This window comes from Haliotis rubra, unplaced genomic scaffold, assembly GCF_003918875.1.
Source record: "Haliotis rubra isolate DU_JTF1 unplaced genomic scaffold, ASM391887v1 Scf271, whole genome shotgun sequence".
Taxonomy (NCBI): domain Eukaryota; kingdom Metazoa; phylum Mollusca; class Gastropoda; order Lepetellida; family Haliotidae; genus Haliotis; species Haliotis rubra.
In genome coordinates this window covers 657,579-674,609 of record NW_025766792.1, presented here as the reverse complement: position 1 = coordinate 674,609, position 17,031 = coordinate 657,579, and the positions used below count along the sequence as shown (strand labels likewise).

The 17,031-nt window shown below is 43.8% G+C and overlaps 1 protein-coding gene across 1 annotated transcript in view; it reads left to right on the top strand.

Annotated features, from left to right (window-relative positions):
* Window positions 1-17,031, top strand: part of LOC124280669 — a 90,859-nt gene that overhangs the window by 17,467 nt on the left and 56,361 nt on the right. Inside the window, 3 exon segments of the mRNA XM_046716660.1 lie at window positions 584-762; window positions 3,793-3,839; window positions 5,064-5,401. Coding sequence (XP_046572616.1) covers window positions 584-762; window positions 3,793-3,839; window positions 5,064-5,401 — 564 coding nt within the window.

The following is a 17,031-nucleotide window of genomic DNA, read 5'->3' as shown; positions in this document are numbered from 1 at the left end:
ATTATATTCAAAACAGGAAATAATGTCTAAATCTTCAAAGACAATACAAACTTTTAATCATGAAAGAATAACATATTGAATTGTTTAATCTATTAGTCACATGATCATAACATGTCCGTGTATTGAGACGTGTAGTCAGGTCCAACTCATTATGCCCCGTCCTGGGTATCGGGGTTACCCGTCCCAGCCTTATTACTGACGCAGGAATTCCTGTCTGATTCGTTGTGCATTTCGAACGCATGTCAGTCATGTGATCACCACTCCAGAAAATTTGATATGAAAAAGCAACATTGTTCTAGATGTAATACAGAACCAATAATATTGATATCCAGGAAAATCAATTTCTTATCATTGGATATATCGTAAATACTGGAACTGTTGAAAACCTAACCAATTAGAAATTAAGAATCGTAAGCTGATATGTTTGACATGGTTTATTGTATCAGTGGTGTGGCAAATATTTTTCCCAATAAACATTGCTTTGGATAATGGATCATGAAAACATCTCAGTTAAGCAACTCAGTGTCTTCCTTATTTATGAACTGAAAAAAACTTCTGACACCTTCTGATGTTTGTCTTACAGACAGGAAGTCATCATCGGAGCTTGTAGAAGAGGATGAAGCTCCTGTAGAGGAGGAAAACGACGTCACTGACACATCTGAGCAGCCTAAAGACTTTGCAGCTTATCAGCGAGAGATCTCCCGTAACCTTCTGACAACCGTCGTCCCACCCACAGAGGTCTCGGACTCCGAATCAGAACAGGTATCTCTGGAGGGTTCCTTCCTCAAGGGCTGTTAGTGGGACTTGTTGGTATCAGAACAGGTATCTCTGGAGGGTTCCTTCCTCACTAGCTGTTAGTGAGACATGTTGGTATCAGAACAGGTATCTCTGGAGAGTTCCTTCCTCAAGGACAGTTAGTGAGACTTGTTAGTATCAGAACAGGTATCTCTGGAGGGTTCCTTCCTCAAGGGCTGTTAGTGAGACTTGTTAGTATCAGAACAGGTATCTCTGGAGAGTTCCTTCCTCAAGGGCTGTTAGTGAGACTTGTTGGTATCAGAACAGGTATCTCTGGAGAGTTCCTTCCTCAAGGGCTGTTAGTGAGACTTGTTGGTATCTCTGGAGGGTTCCTTCCTCACTGGCTGTTAGTGAGACTTGTTGGTATCTCTGGAGAGTTCCTTCCTCACTAGCTTTTAGTGGGATTTGTTGGTATCTCTGGAGGGTTCCTTCCTCAAGGGCTGTTAGTGAGACTTGTTGGTATCAGAACAGGTACCTCTGGAGAGTTCCTTCCTCAAGGGCTGTTAGTGAGACTTGTTGGTATCAGAACAGGTATCTCTGGAGGGTTCCTTCCTCAAGGGCTGTTAGTGAGACTTGTTGGTATCAGAACAGGTATCTCTGGAGAGTTCCTTCCTCAAGGGCTGTTAGTGAGACTTGTTGGTATCAGAACAGGTATCTCTGGAGGGTTCCTTCCTCAAGGGCTGTTAGTGAGACTTGTTGGTATCAGAACAGGTATCTCTGGAGAGTTCCTTCCTCAAGGGCTGTTAGTGAGACTTGTTGGTATCAGAACAGGTATCTCTGGAGGGTTCCTTCCTCAAGGGCAGTTAGTGAGACTTGTTGGTATCAGAACAGGTATCTCTGGAGAGTTCCTTCCTCAAGGACAGTTAGTGAGACATGTTGGTATCAGAACAGGTATCTCTGGAGGGTTCCTTCCTCAAGGGCAGTTAGTGAGACTTGTTGGTATCAGAACAGGTATCTCTGGAGAGTTCCTTCCTCAAGGACTGTTAGTGAGACATGTTGGTATCAGAACAGGTATCTCTGGAGGGTTCCTTCCTCAAGGGCTGTTAGTGAGACTTGTTGGTATCAGAACAGGTATCTCTGGAGAGTTCCTTCCTCAAGGACAGTTAGTGAGACATGTTGGTATCATAACAGGTATCTCTGGAGGGTTCCTTCCTCAAGGGCAGTTAGTGAGACTTGTTGGTATCAGAACAGGTATCTCTGGAGAGTTCCTTCCTCAAGGACAGTTAGTGAGACATGTTGGTATCAGAACAGGTATCTCTGGAGGGTTCCTTCCTCAAGGGCAGTTAGTGAGACATGTTGGTATCAGAACAGGTATCTCTGGAGAGTTCCTTCCTCAAGGGCTGTTAGTGAGACTTGTTGGTATCAGAACAGGTATCTCTAGAGGGTTCCTTCCTCAAGGGCAGTTAGTGAGACTTGTTGGTATCAGAACAGGTATCTCTGGAGGGTTCCTTCCTCAAGGACAGTTAGTGAGACTTGTTGGTATCAGAACAGGTATCTCTGGAGAGTTCCTTCCTCAAGGGCTGTTAGTGAGACTTGTTGGTATCAGAACAGGTATCTCTGGAGAGTTCCTTCCTCAAGGGCTGTTAGTGAGACTTGTTGGTATCAGAACAGGTATCTCTGGAGGGTTCCTTCCTCAAGGGCAGTTATTGAGACTTGTTGGTATCAGAACAGGTATCTCTGGAGAGTTCCTTCCTCAAGGACAGTTAGTGAGACATGTTGGTATCAGAACAGGTATCTCTGGAGGGTTCCTTCCTCAAGGGCAGTTAGTGAGACATGTTGGTATCAGAACAGGTATCTCTGGAGGGTTCCTTCCTCAAGGACAGTTAGTGAGACTTGTTGGTATCAGAACAGGTATCTCTGGAGGGTTCCTTCCTCAAGGACAGTTAGTGAGACTTGTTGGTATCAGAACAGGTATCTCTGGTATCAGAACAGGTATCTCTGGAGAGTTCCTTCCTCAAGGGCTGTTAGTGAGACTTGTTGGTATCAGAACAGGTATCTCTGGAGAGTTCCTTCCTGAATGAAAGTTAGTGAGACTTGTTGGTATCAGGAGCTCGAGTGGGATGTGGTGATTGTGGTTAGACTTGGTCCCCAGCAACCTGTGCTTATCAACTTAAGAGACAGGTCACGTTCAGTAACTTGTCATAGTACCCTGACTATATATAGTATGACCAGAAATGATTGACAATTTTAGGAATATGTTTAGTTGGATTTCTAGTATAAACAACCTTGACCAGCTATCAAGTGCTATGTTTCATTCAAGAGAGACAACTCCATTAATCCTTTTTCATTAGTTTGTGAAGAGTTATCCCCCTTTGTTTACTTGCTAGCAGACGACATTTTCAGTGATCCTCAGTATGGATGATTTGGAGTAGAGGAAGTTGATTTTAGAGTATTATAACAAGGACATCAGATCAGCTAAAGTGATTTCAAGTAGAACAGGCATCCCTTTGTCCACTGTTTATCGTGTTTTGAAGAATATTGCAAATGGATATGGCATTGAGCACCAGGGAGGCGCAGGTAGGCCCAGAAAATTGACTGTCGGTGACAGGAGGCGGCTTGGTATTCTTGTTTCTAAAAACAAACGAAGGAGTTTAGAAAACTTAAAGCTGGATATGATTGATAGAGAAACTGTGGCTGTCTGTAAGGAGACAATTAGAACTGAGCTTCATGCAATGGGTTGGCAGAAAAGTCGAGGAATTCTATCACCGATCATGAAACCTGAACAAAATGAGCGAAGGTTGAACTGGTGCTTACAGCATAGAAATTTTAACTGGGACAATGTGATTTTCTCAGATGAAAGTTCTGTTTGGCTGTTTCCTAATACACTGAAATTCTGGACCAAACAAGCATGTTATTAATCTTGAACAGGACATTACACACCACTCCACCTCACCTCACCTCACCATACCTCACCATCTTGCTGTTTGGTGTTCAGTTATTGGTATCCATAGATATTGTTGATAGACATTTGTGATAGATAAGCTGTCTGTGTTGCAGGGCGTGAAGGTTTACGATGACATTGACATTGAAGAGCATCTGGACCGGTAAGCTAATCCTACAACCAATTGTCCTACTCTATATCATTATTTGCTTTTGTAACATGTATATAGAACAATCATATCTCCTTAATATTGTCAGACGCCTCCGTGGTGTAGTGGTTAGAGCGTCCGCCTGGAGAGCGGAAGGTCGCGGGTTCGATCCCCGGACCGCGTCATACCAAAAGACGCTAAATATGGTACTTGTTGGTCCCTGTCTGGCGCTCGGCATTAATGGGTACAACAAGGACTGGTCAGCTCGGAGTCAGTATAATGTGTCTGAGTGGGGTATTCATGTTTCACTGTGGCATGGTACCTCAGTGGGCTAGCACTATAAAACCAGCTTCAGTCTGGGCTAGTACAAGCAGCCGCACATACACATACATAGCATGCACGTCGTCATATGAGCGAAATATTCTCAAGCACGACGTTAAACCCAATTTCACCTCACCTCACCTTAATATTGTCACTCGTCTGCTGGTCATTCTTGTCCAGAAGTAGTAATGTGACATTCAGGAGAGGATGCACCAGCTGTATGTCATTCAGGGTTTCTGCTACTCTCCCAGTGTAACCATCAAAGGGTTCGGGAGCAGATTATAAGCAGTCTTCATGCTCCGTCAGTCGTAATGTCCATACTTTAACTTAGAGTTATTACAGTCACAACACTAAGACCATATTTAACTTAGACCTTCGACAGTTGTCATCCTAAGATGATCATTACTCCGGCACTTTAACATAGACAGTCATTGTGGTAGACAAGCAAAACATCCACACGTCTACATAGACTCATAGCAGTTATAGATGATTGTAACTCAGATATATTAACGTAGCCCGACCACAGTCTTGATGCTAAGATCATAATTCCCATATTTATAGTGACTAAGATGGTGTCACATTCTACCTAGGGTTGTTTGCATGAGTGTCTCCAGACTGCCAAATTTTGCTGACTGTATTCTTTAATCACTCATTCACTCTTTAATGTGACCTCCAAAACTTTCCCAAAAGGTAGGGGGGATGGGGTGGCCTAGTGGGGGGATGGGGCAGCCTAGTGGTTACTTGTCCAGGTCCCTCGTCACGCTGAAGACCCGGGTTTGATTACCCACATGGGTACAATGTGTGAAGCCCATTTCTGGTGTCCCCTGCCGTGATATTGCTTGAATATTGCTAAAAGCGGCGTAAAACTAAACTCACTCACTCACTCCCAAATTGAAAGTGTTGGTTTTGTGTCTGCAGACAAGACGATGAAGACAAAGATGAACAGGACCTGTATGAGATTCCAGTGGCTCGGCTCCAGCTGTCGGAAGATAGTGCGGGTCAACAGTCAGGTGACCGATCCAGTCTGGCCACTGCCGCCAGCCTGGATGAACTTGCAGAGGAGGTGGCCGACATCCCCGTACCCCCGCCCCTTCCACCTCGGCGCGACCGAGCTTCCTCCGATCTGACCAGCTCCGGCGGGGGTGAAGACAAACCCCCAGATCTCCCTGCCCGACCGCCTCCCAAGATGGACGTCTATGACAAGAGTGATAAATCTGAGAAGAGTGACAAGTCTGACCATACAGAGTATACTCTAGGTAAGTCAATGAAACACTGTCGTCTGTAGGGGCCCCTGAGGCCCAGTTGTCTGAAGCTGTACAGTTTGCTGTCCAGAGTTGCCTCCCTTGGGCATGACAGTAACCTGTGATCGCAGCTCACCGTGATTATGTTTCTAGGTTGTGAGCACCAGGCTGGTTGTTTTCTGTGTCACTTAAAACTATCCCCCCAACACAGCCTGATACAGTGAAATAGCTCTAGTGAGTCCTGGGTGAGAAGGTGTCACTTGTATTTAAATATTTGGGACTTGATTGTTTTCTAGTCTATAAGGATCCAATTTAAGTCTCTCTGCAAAGTAGTGTCCCTTTGTTGTTCCAGGATTTGCTGATTCATGGTTCAGATTGGCCTGTATTTTGATTCTTAGTTTGTCATTTTCAGTTAGGTCTTGGGTTGCTTAACTTCACATGATTTGTGACCTGAGCTCTGTGCCCGGGACCACACACCACACACCACACACCACACACCACACACCACCATTATCAGTTTGGTCTTCTATTCAGCATTCTCTTCCCACAGAAGTTACTTGTCATATCTTCGTACGAACCTCTGTTCTAATACGGCCCTTTCATGGTGCGAGTGTTCAGGATTCGTGATTGGTTGCAATCAGATTTAGTTGTGCAATCAGTGACGTTGTTTCAAAAGTGATCATTCGCAAGGCCTCGGTAATTTCCGTATGTTTCGAGAAAACTAAACCTCTTCCCCTTCGTGATGCGCAAACGTTTCATCTAGACAGAACTCAGTCATGTTATGGCGGATCAGTGGCTTCTCCATCGCCCTCGTTAACAACGGACAAACTAGCCATTAAATGCCTTGTGTGTAACATCAACACAAGTCCCCGGCAGAGGAGGGATATTTGTGGCCTCACATTTGCTTGTGTTAGTCAAGTTGAATCTAAGTCGATGTAACACGTGTTCTGATTGGATAGAAAGAAGGGAGATCTTTCGTGTTGCGATCTTTTGCCTCTAGGGGATTTTACGAGAACCGGTAAATATGGCCGTATTAGAACAGAGGTTCGTAGGAAGATATGACAAGTAACCTCTGTGGGAAGAGAATGTCTATTCAGATGCATTGATGTAACTGAAAAACTGTTCAAAGCAAATGCGAGACCAAAATCACGCTCTTTTGGGACCACAATAAGTTTGGGTTAGAACTGATCTTCTGGATGCATGCCTGTCATAAGAAATGACTGGATCATAGGGTCATGTTCGCTGACTTGGTTGACACATGTCGTCATGTCCCCATAACCTCATTCATTGGATTGTCTTCTGGTCTCCCCCGCGTGACATTGCTGGAATATTGCTTAAAGCAGCATAAAACTCAACTCACTCACCCCACTGGATTGCCTCGGCTCAATTTGATTATTTACGGACTGCCATCATTTACAGGAATATTGCTGAATGTAATATTAAAACACAAACGAATGAATCTTTTGGGAATTATTGTGTCAAGGGTAGCTTTCAATTGTCCCCCGCTGCAACGCGGAACGCGGGACTATGTATTCAGCGGCGTCTGTCCGTATATGTACATACGTCCAGATTCTTGTTAACGCGATATCTCATGAACTGTTGTACCCAATGTCTTCAAATTTGGTGACAGCGTACATTTGGGGATTACGCAGACACCAGTTGATTTGGGTGACCATGACCTTATCTTCAAGGTCACCACAACACTTTGACCACTTTTCAACTCTTGTTAACGCGATATCTCATGGACTGTTGTACCCAATGTCTTCAAATTTGGTGACAGCCTACATTGGGGGAATACGCAGACACCAGTTGATTTGGGTGACCTTGACCTTATCTTCAAGGTCGTCACAACACTTTGACCACTTTTCAAACTCTTGTTAACGCGATATCTCATAAAACATTGCACCCAATGTCTTCAGTTATGTCGACAGCCTACATTGGGTGATTATGCAGACATCAGTCATTTCAGGCATCTTGTATGTGACCAAAAAATAAAAAGTAGTTAATATGTTATAATTATTCCATTCTTTAACGGTGGGGGACATTGCCATATTAGTGGCAAACACTTGTTGAAATTGGTTTTTTTCCCAACAAAGGATGTTTACACATTGATAAGGTTATATTTGAATTCACATAAAGTTTTAATCATTTGAGAATAGGAAATAGGTGACAATGTGCAAACCAGTTGGTTATTGTCACGTCTGTAAGAAGTGTCTGTAGGGTATGGACCTGTGAAGGTCTGGGTTAGAATATTGATCTTCAGTAACCCATGCTTGTTGTAAGAGGCGACTAACAGGATCGGGTGGTCAGGTTCACTGACATGGTTGACACATGTCATCGGTTCCCAGTTGCGCAGATCGATGCTCATGCTGTTGATCACTGGATTGCCTGGTATTTGCAGACCACTGTCATATAGCTGGAATATTGCTGAGTTTGGTGTAGAACTAAACTCACTCACTCACTTACTCACTCACTGTAGGTTATGGGAACATTTGATGTCTGGAGTAATGAATGGATGTGAAAAAACCTTGACATATATCGAGACAACTCCTCTCCACCTGTAACCATCAATCAAGACACAAATCTAGAGTTTAAATATGGCTTAAAATTTGTATTGACATTAGATTAGTCCCAATTGGACCTTACATTTGAAAGCGATGTCCCAAGTGAGTCATGCTTGAAAGACTTCGCCACGACTGACTGCTTCCATTGTGGTAAACCAGGTAGTTTAGTGAATGCTTATTTCATTAGGTCAGAATTGGTTGACATTCACATTCTGATATTTATGATCCTTTGTTCGCTGGAGTAGAATTTAAACATTTGCCTTAGATTCTATAGAAGTTAATGGAAACAGGCACAGCATAAAGGCATATTTTTCAAAAGCACCATAATTTCAATAGCCTATTCAGTCTTTCAGCGTGACATTTCCGTGTCTGTTAGTCACCACCTGCACCCTGGATAGGGGGGTGATGACTCTCGGTCACCCTTCTGCAGGGACACGTCTGCTCTATAAGGGATAGGTCCCAGCTTGTTGTTGTGAGTTGTCTCCTCTTTGATGGGGGTATGCTATGTCAAGCTATTTGCTTGCTAATGTAGGATAATGATAATCTAACCATCGTAACTCCAAGCAACAGTCATAGGTTGAACAATATAATGTTAAGAGCCACGACAACTGCACATTATAGTCATGTATTGAACAAAGTGATGTCAGAGCTATATCTGTCATAACTCCAAGCAACAGTCATAGGTTGAACAAAATAATGTTAGGAGCCATGACAACGGCACATTATAGTCATTTAATGAACAAAGTGATGTCATTGAACAAAGTGAATTGTTAAGAGTCAACTATAATCATCATATCTTCAAGCAAAGTGAATTAAGAACTATAATCATCATATCTTCAAGCAACAGTCATATTGAGTGAGTAAATGAGTTGGGTTTAATATTCCAGCTATATGGCAGCGGTCTGTAAATAATTGAGTCTGGACCAGACAATCCAGTGATCAACAGCATGAGCATTGATCTGCGCAACTGGGAACCGATGACATGTGTCAACCAAGTCAGCGAGCCTGACCACCGGATACAATCCTATTGACCATCGTATTGAACTGCATGTAATAGTCTTAGACTTTCACAAATTTTATTGGACAATCATCTAGATCATGACCAAATCTGACAAATATCTCCAGGACATAGTGAATATGATAGTCAAAGAAGAAGAAAATAAACCAATCTGAAATCTTTTGTCACATTATCTTATTATCATGGCAGTAGTTGTCGTGATCACAGTTGCAATTGTCATGCAGTTGTGTTTCATATTAATATCACATAAATATTTCAGTACTATTGTACAAGTAAAGATTCTGTTGAGGGTCAACCCAGTTGAGCCCCGGGCCGGGGCGTGCCATTCATCATCTTGTCTACTGTACAAGGGATGACTGTGTGGATTTTATTATGCAGGTAGAACATGTATAATTATTAGATATTCAAGCATCCCCTCCAACGCAGCATACCTTGTTTTGTGTTTTTTGTAAGCTGAATGATAGACGTAACGTATGTTATATTTGGGATTACACTTTCTTAGTAAAGTACAGATTCTAGTACTTTTGGGGTTGAGTCCCATCTGGGATTCGAACCCACACCCTCAGAGTCAGGCACCTAATTGCCAGCACACAAAGTCAGACGCCTAGACCGCTCTGCCACCGCGGCTTCCACAAAATGGAAGTCGGTTGTGTGGTGTACTTTACTAAGAAAGTGTAATCCCAGATATAACACACGTTACATTTGACCGATTTCTAAAATGGCATTGTGTATTTCATGAATGATAGACGACTATGGATGAGCTTAATGATGATAATCACAGAGGTGACTGTGTAGGTAGCTATCACAGAGGTGACTGTGTAGGTAGCTACTCACAGAGGTGACTGTGTAGGTAGCTGTTACAGAGGTGACTGTGTAGGTAGCTGTTACAGAGATGACTGTGTGTAGGTAGCTATTACAGAGGTGACTGTGTAGGTAGCTATTACAGAGGTGACTGTGTAGGTAGCTATCACAGAGGTGACTGTGTAGGTAGCTATTACAGAGGTGACTGTGTAGGTAGCTGTTACAGAGGTGACTGTGTAGGTAGCTATCACAGAGGTGACTGTGTGGGTAGCTGTTACAGAGGTGACTGTGTAGGTAGCTATTACAGAGGTGACTGTGTAGGTAGCTATCACAGAGGTGACTGTGTAGGTAGCTATCACAGAGGTGACTGTGTGGGTAGCTGTTACAGAGGTGACTGTGTAGGTAGCAGCTATCACAGAGGCGACTGTGTGGGTGGCTACTTACAGAGGTGACTGTGTGTAGGTAGCTGTTACAGAGGTGACTGTGTGGGTAGCTATCACAGAGGTGACTGTGTGAGTAGGCCTATCACAGAGGTGACTGTGTAGGTAGCTGTTACAGAGGTGACTGTGTAGGTAGCTATCACAGAGGTGACTGTGTAGGTAGCTATCACAGGGGTGACTGTGTAGGTAGCTATTACAGAAGGTGACTGTGTAGGTAGCTATTACAGAGGTGACTGTGTAGGTAGCTGTCACAGAGGTGACTGTGTAGGTAGCTGTTACAGAGGTGACTGTGTAGGTAGCTATTACAGAGGTGACTGTGTAGGTAGCTGTTACAGAGGTGACTGTGTAGGTAGCTATTACAGAGGTGACTGTGTAGGTAGCTATCACAGAGGTGACTGTGTGGGTAGCTGTTACAGAGGTGACTGTGTAGGTAGCTATTACAGAGGTGACTGTGTGAGTAGCTATCACAGAGGTGACTGTGTGGTAGCTATCACAGAGGTGTGACTGTGTAGGTAGCTGTTACAGAGGTGACTGTGTAGGTGGCTAGCTGTCATGGAGGTGACTGTGTAGGTAGCTATCACTGGGGTGACTGAGGTAGCTATCACAGAGGTGACTGTGTGTGGTAGCTGTTACAGAGGTGACTGTGTAGGTAGCTATCACAGAGGTGACTGTGTAGGTAGCTATTACAGAGGTGACTGTGTAGGTAGATGATAATCACAGAGGTGACTGTGTAGGTAGCTATTACAGTCTACTTTTACGACAATTTGTGGCTAGTTGATCTAAAATTGCTAATAGCTGAAGGGATGGTGTAAATCCAGATAGAGTCCATGCAGGAAACAAATGTACTGTAAGTCCCCATGGTCCCTACTATGGTGATCTACTTTCAGTGGTTGGCAATATATAGCCTGTTTTTATATTGTATTGTCATCTATATTTACCCTGTTTTAGATCTAATTACTAGTTTTACATTCGAATCTGTGATAATCTAGTTATTTTACTGTCCTTTGTTGACAATTTTTACAATTTACCATTAATTACTATGTCTAAAATTAATTGTTCTCGTCACGATCTGGCTGAAATATTGCCGATGTGACGATAAATTTTAACTCACTCACTCACTTTTACAACATCAAATGTTTGACACAAGATCTAAACCCCCAAGACAGAGTTGAAATCTGAATATGGCAGCATTGCTTGGCAACTGTTGGAATTATCAACAAAAAATTTATTGCTGAACATTCAGTGAGTGAGTGAGTGAGTATTAGACTAATGCTTAATCCCTGAATGTATATAATTTTGACAGAAACAAATAAATCCATTTGAACTGAAAAGGAGCCCTAGGGAGACCAGAGATTCAGAACCTGGGGAAATCTAGACTTGCTTCACTTAGGGCTTTAGGGTTGCAGGGAGGGCTAGGCAGTAGGGAAAATAATATGGTTCAGGGACTGTGACACAGACTAAGTGAGTATGTGAGTTGGGTTTTTCGCCGCTTTTAGCAATATTCCAGCAATGTCATGGCGGGGGACACCAGAAATGGGCTTCACACATTATACCCATGTGGGGAATCGAACCCAGATCTTCGGCGTGACAAGTGAACGCTTTCACCTTTAGGCTACCCTGCTGCCCCAGTAAACATTGAATCAAACCATACAGATTTTTTTATTCACCGTGAATGAATACTTTCTTGACATAACATACAAGCTAATTCTTTACCATTTTCTGGGAGACCCAGTTTTGTAAGTCACCAGCATTGACAAATTTTTCATGTTGGGACAGATTGTTTGAAATAAGTACGAGTAAATAGACTTTATGTTAAAAATGGTCTTTTTTCTTTGTGAAAATTGAAACAAAATAATGGTTCCCTACAACAAATGGAGTTCAGCTCCGTCAGTGTGTTGTTGGACTGACTGACTGAGTTTGGTTTTACGCCGCTTTTAGCAATATTCCAGCAACATCACGGCGGGGGACACCAGAAATGGGCTTCACACATTGTACCCATGTGGGGACTCGAACCCGGGTCTTCGGCGTGACGAGCCAACGCTTTAACCATTAGGCTACCCCACCGCCCCCATGAATTTTGGAACAATGTTCCATAGAGACGTCTGTTACAGTTTGCATTAGACCCGTAAAGATCCGGAGTACAATAGGTCTTCAGCAACCCATGCTTGCCACAAAAGGCGACTATGCTTGTCGTAAGAGGCGACTAACAGGATCAGGTGGTCAGGCTCGCTGATTTGGTTGACACATGTCATCGGTTCCTAATTGCGCAGATTGATGCTCATGCTGTTGATCACTGGATTGTCTGGTCCAGACTCGATTATTTACAGACTGCCGCCATATAGCTGGAATATTGTTGAGTGCGGCGTAAAACTAAACTCACTTACTCACTTACTACAGCATGCATTACGGAGAGCATGAGATGTCATTCTTTGTGATGGTGCGTTGCTATTACATCGCATTACCATCGGATGGAAAGGGCTTAATGTTTGAGTGAATTAACCTATCTGTACGAAGCACCGTAGCACTCAGTAGGCATAACTGAAAATATTTGTACCAACCTTCTAGAATAGGTGATATATCAAGTTACGTGAACTTGTGTTCAGTGCGACAGTGGAATTTGAAAAATGTTTTCAAGGAAATCTTGATATACATTGGTGCATATGTCTTTTCTATGGTCGACATTGTGAAAGATGATTCGTATTAATCATGCTTGTTTAAAGAGACAGTATGTCTGTCAAGTGTAGATTGTCGTGGTGTCAGTAAGATAGATACGGGTAGATCTAACCTCTGTGAGATAGACACTGGTAGATCTAACCTCTGTGAGATGTCACTTGGCTGCAGTAAAGGTCTTCGTGTCATCATGTGAACAGTGTCACAGGTCACCTGTTATCTAACACCCAGAGAACCTACGGGACTGATCTGGCGGAGGGTCGTGATTGGGTGTAGTATTACCTCTGCGTAATACCATGTGCAGCTGTTGTGTAAATGTAATGCTTGCATAAGTATGTTTGTTTGTAGCTAGGGAGAGTTGTACCCTGCTGAGTTGTAGACGAGGGTTTTCAATGTGTCGCTGTTCTGTTTACGGAGGAGTGTGTTGTTGTGTGATCTTGTATCAGTACATGATGATCATTATTACCTGTGCTTGTTTGTTGTAAATATCATGCAAACATTTAATTGTCTGAGCCCTTTGATGTATTACATTTATTTTCATTTGTAAAGAGGGCCACCATAGTCTTTAAGTCTTTAGAGACCACCTCTGTGGTGTATAGAGCGTGTGCTTTGAGACCACCTCTGTGGTGAATAGAGCGTGTGCTTTGAGACCACCTCTGTGATAAATAGAGCATGTGCTTTGAAACCACCTCTGTGGTGGATAGACTGTGTGCTTAGAGACAGCCTCCATGGTGGATAGTGTGTGTGCATGGAGTCCACCTCCGTAGTGGATAGAACATGTTCTTAGTGGTCATCTCTGTCATGTATAGAGCATGTGCTTAGAGGCCACCTCATTGGTGGATAGACTGTGCTTAGAGACCACCTCATTGGTGGATAGACTATGCTTAGAGACCACCTCATTGGTGAATAGACTATGCTTAGAGACCACCTCATTGGTGGATAGACTATGCTTAGAGACCACCTCATTGGTGAATAGACTATGCTTAGAGACCACCTCATTCGTGAATAGACTATGCTTAGAGACCACCTCATTGGTGAATAGACTATGCTTAGAGACCACCTCATTGGTGGATAGACTATGCTTAGAGACCACCTCATTGGTGAATAGACTATGCTTAGAGACCACCTCATTGGTGGATAGACTATGCTTAGAGACCACCTCATTGGTGAATAGACTGTGCTTAGAGACCACCTCATTGGTGAATAGACTATGCTTAGAGACCACCTCATTGGTGGATGGACTGTGCTTAGAGACCACCTCATTGGTGGATAGACTGTGCTTAGAGACCGCCTCTTTGGTGAATAGTCTATGCTTAGAGACCACCTTTTTGGTGGATAGACTGTGCTTAGAGACCGCCTCTTTGGTGAATAGAGCATATGCTTGGAGACCACCTTTTTGGTGAATATAGCATATGCTTGGAAACCACCTCTGGTGGATAGAGCCTGTGGTTAGAGACCACCTCTTTGGTGGATAGAGCATATGCTTAGAGACCACCTCTTTGGTGGATAGAGCATATGCTTGGAGACCACCTCTGGTGGATAGAGCATATGCTTGGAGACCACCTCTGGTTGATAGAGCATGTGCTTGGAGACCACCTCTTTGGTGATTAGAGCATATGCTTAGAGACCACCTCTTTGTTGATAGAGCATATGCTTGGAGACCACCTCTGGTGGATAGAGCATGTGGTTGAGACCACCTCTTGTCATGATAGAGTGTGTTGCTTGGAGACCACCTCTGGGTGGATAGAGCATGTGCTTGGAGACCACCTGTCATGGATAGAGTATGTGCTGGGAGACCACCTCTTTGGTGGATAGAGCATATGCTTGGAGACCACCTCTGTTGTGATAGAGCGTGTGGTTAGAGACCGCCTCTGTCATGGATAGAGTGTGTTGCTGAGAGACCACCTCTTTGGTGGATAGAGCGTGTGATTGGAGACCACCTCTGTTGTGGATAGAGCGTGTGCTTAGAGACCACCTCTTTGGTGGATAGAGCGTGTGATTGGAGACCACCTCTGTTGTGGATAGAGCGTGTGGTTAGAGACCGCCTCTGTCATGGATAGAGTGTGTTGCTGAGAGACCACCTCTTTGGTGGATAGAGCGTGTGATTGGAGACCACCTCTGTTGTGGATAGAGCGTGTGCTTGGAGACCACCTCTGTCATGGATAGAGCGTGTGCTTAGAGACAGCCTCTGTCATGGATAGAGTGTGTTGCTGAGAGACCACCTCTTTGGTGGATAGAGTGTGTGATTGGAGACCACCTCTGTCGTGGATAGACTGTGTGCTTATAGACAGTGTGGTGGGGTATTCATGACCAAACTGAGGCACAGTATCGTTGTGTGCTAGCAGTAAAACCAGCACTAGTTGGGACGTGTGAAGCTTCCATGCATGAATGCATTAATCTGGAACACAATATCCAGACCCGTTTCACTTTAGATGATAATATAGCTAGCACACTAGGGGATGATGAGTCATTGTGATTAATACTTTTAAAAATTCAACACAGAGTACGAACATAGAGTGATGCAGTAGTATTGTCAGGCGTACATGTGTGATGTATCGATACATCCATGTATTTGGACACCTGTATCATGTACTGTGTGTGAAACTGTTGGTGAGGAAGTCAGTATTGATGTCTGGATTATTGTCTGTTGGGTTAGAAGTTGGTGTCAATTTAAACACCTGCTGGTGTCGACACAACTACTGTCTCCTGGTGTCATGTGTCGACACAAGCACCTTCATCCTGTGTCATGTTACAAGCGGCCACTCCTTGTAACACAATCACTGCCAATAAACACCAGTCGTTGTTGAGTTGGTAGGAGTAATGGCCGTAGTTAACATGGATGAGTGGATCTTCGTTGTCACTGACTCATCTTACCACTGTGTCGGCGGTTATAATATCTATTATACATGCAGTACAGCGGTATAATTTGTATTCACCGGAAATCACTTGGTTGAAAAAAGAGGGATTGACACTTCGGTGTTTTCCCGAAACTTTCAAACATTCACAGAACAAGGGGGTGATGTTTAGTTTTATCGGCAATTGCAAGATGGTTGTCATAGCCAGATTTCTGAGAATTTATGTTTGTTGACACCTCATGAGCAATACTCTATATGATGGCCAACTATAAATATTATAGGCAGTGTGGAATCTTTTCAAGGCGGGGTGACGTGCAGTCAATGAAGTCCCTGGCCACCCAATCCACTAAAAAAAACTCATGACCATGACACATGGGTACAATGTGTGAAGCCCATTTCTGGTGTCCCCCGCTGTGATATTGCTGGAATATTGCTAAAAGCAGCTTAAAAACTCACTCACTCACTCACTCACTCACTCACTCACTCACTCACTCACTCACTCACTCACTCACTCACTCACTCACTCACTCACTCACTCACTCACTCACTCACTCACTCACTCACTCACTCACTCACCCACCCACCCACTCACTCACTCACTCACTCACTCACTCACCAACTCACTCACTCACCAACTCACTCACCCAGAATCCCACACTGGGGTGTGACGGTGTATGATGGTCCGCCATTTGACACAATATCAAGATGGTCACCGTGGCCTGTTTTACGAGACCAGGAAGTAGCTTGAGTTACACTGATACTGGTCGGAGGTGTGATTCCCACAGTGTCAGATCTTTTCTTGGAACTGATATACGTCTTTAATGATCTGTCACTGAACTTGGATACCCCACTCTCATTGTTTGACTCTACGCTGGCGGGGACTGTCTAGTACCCTTGTACCCTTAATGGTGACTGCCAGGCAGGGTACGGACACGTACCAGCTTTTAACATCGTGATATAATAGCCGGATGATGACCAGTTTGCCACTTTCCTGTTGGACTGTCTGTCATCTATTGGGCGGTGGGGTAGCACTATGGTTAAAGCGTTCGCTCGTCAGGCTGAATACCTGGGTTGAATTCCCCACATTGGTACAATGTGTGAAGCCCATTTCTGGTGTCCCCTGTCGAATTACATAAGCAGATCCACAGGTTTGATGGCCATTGAAACTCTCGTGAATATGAAGAGTGCAGCCCCCTTTCTCAAAAAGCTGTATCCGCCCCTGAATTCATAACATCATTTGAGGCATTGTGGGACGTTTGGTTCGTCATTCCACACAGAGTATCATTACCTTAACCTT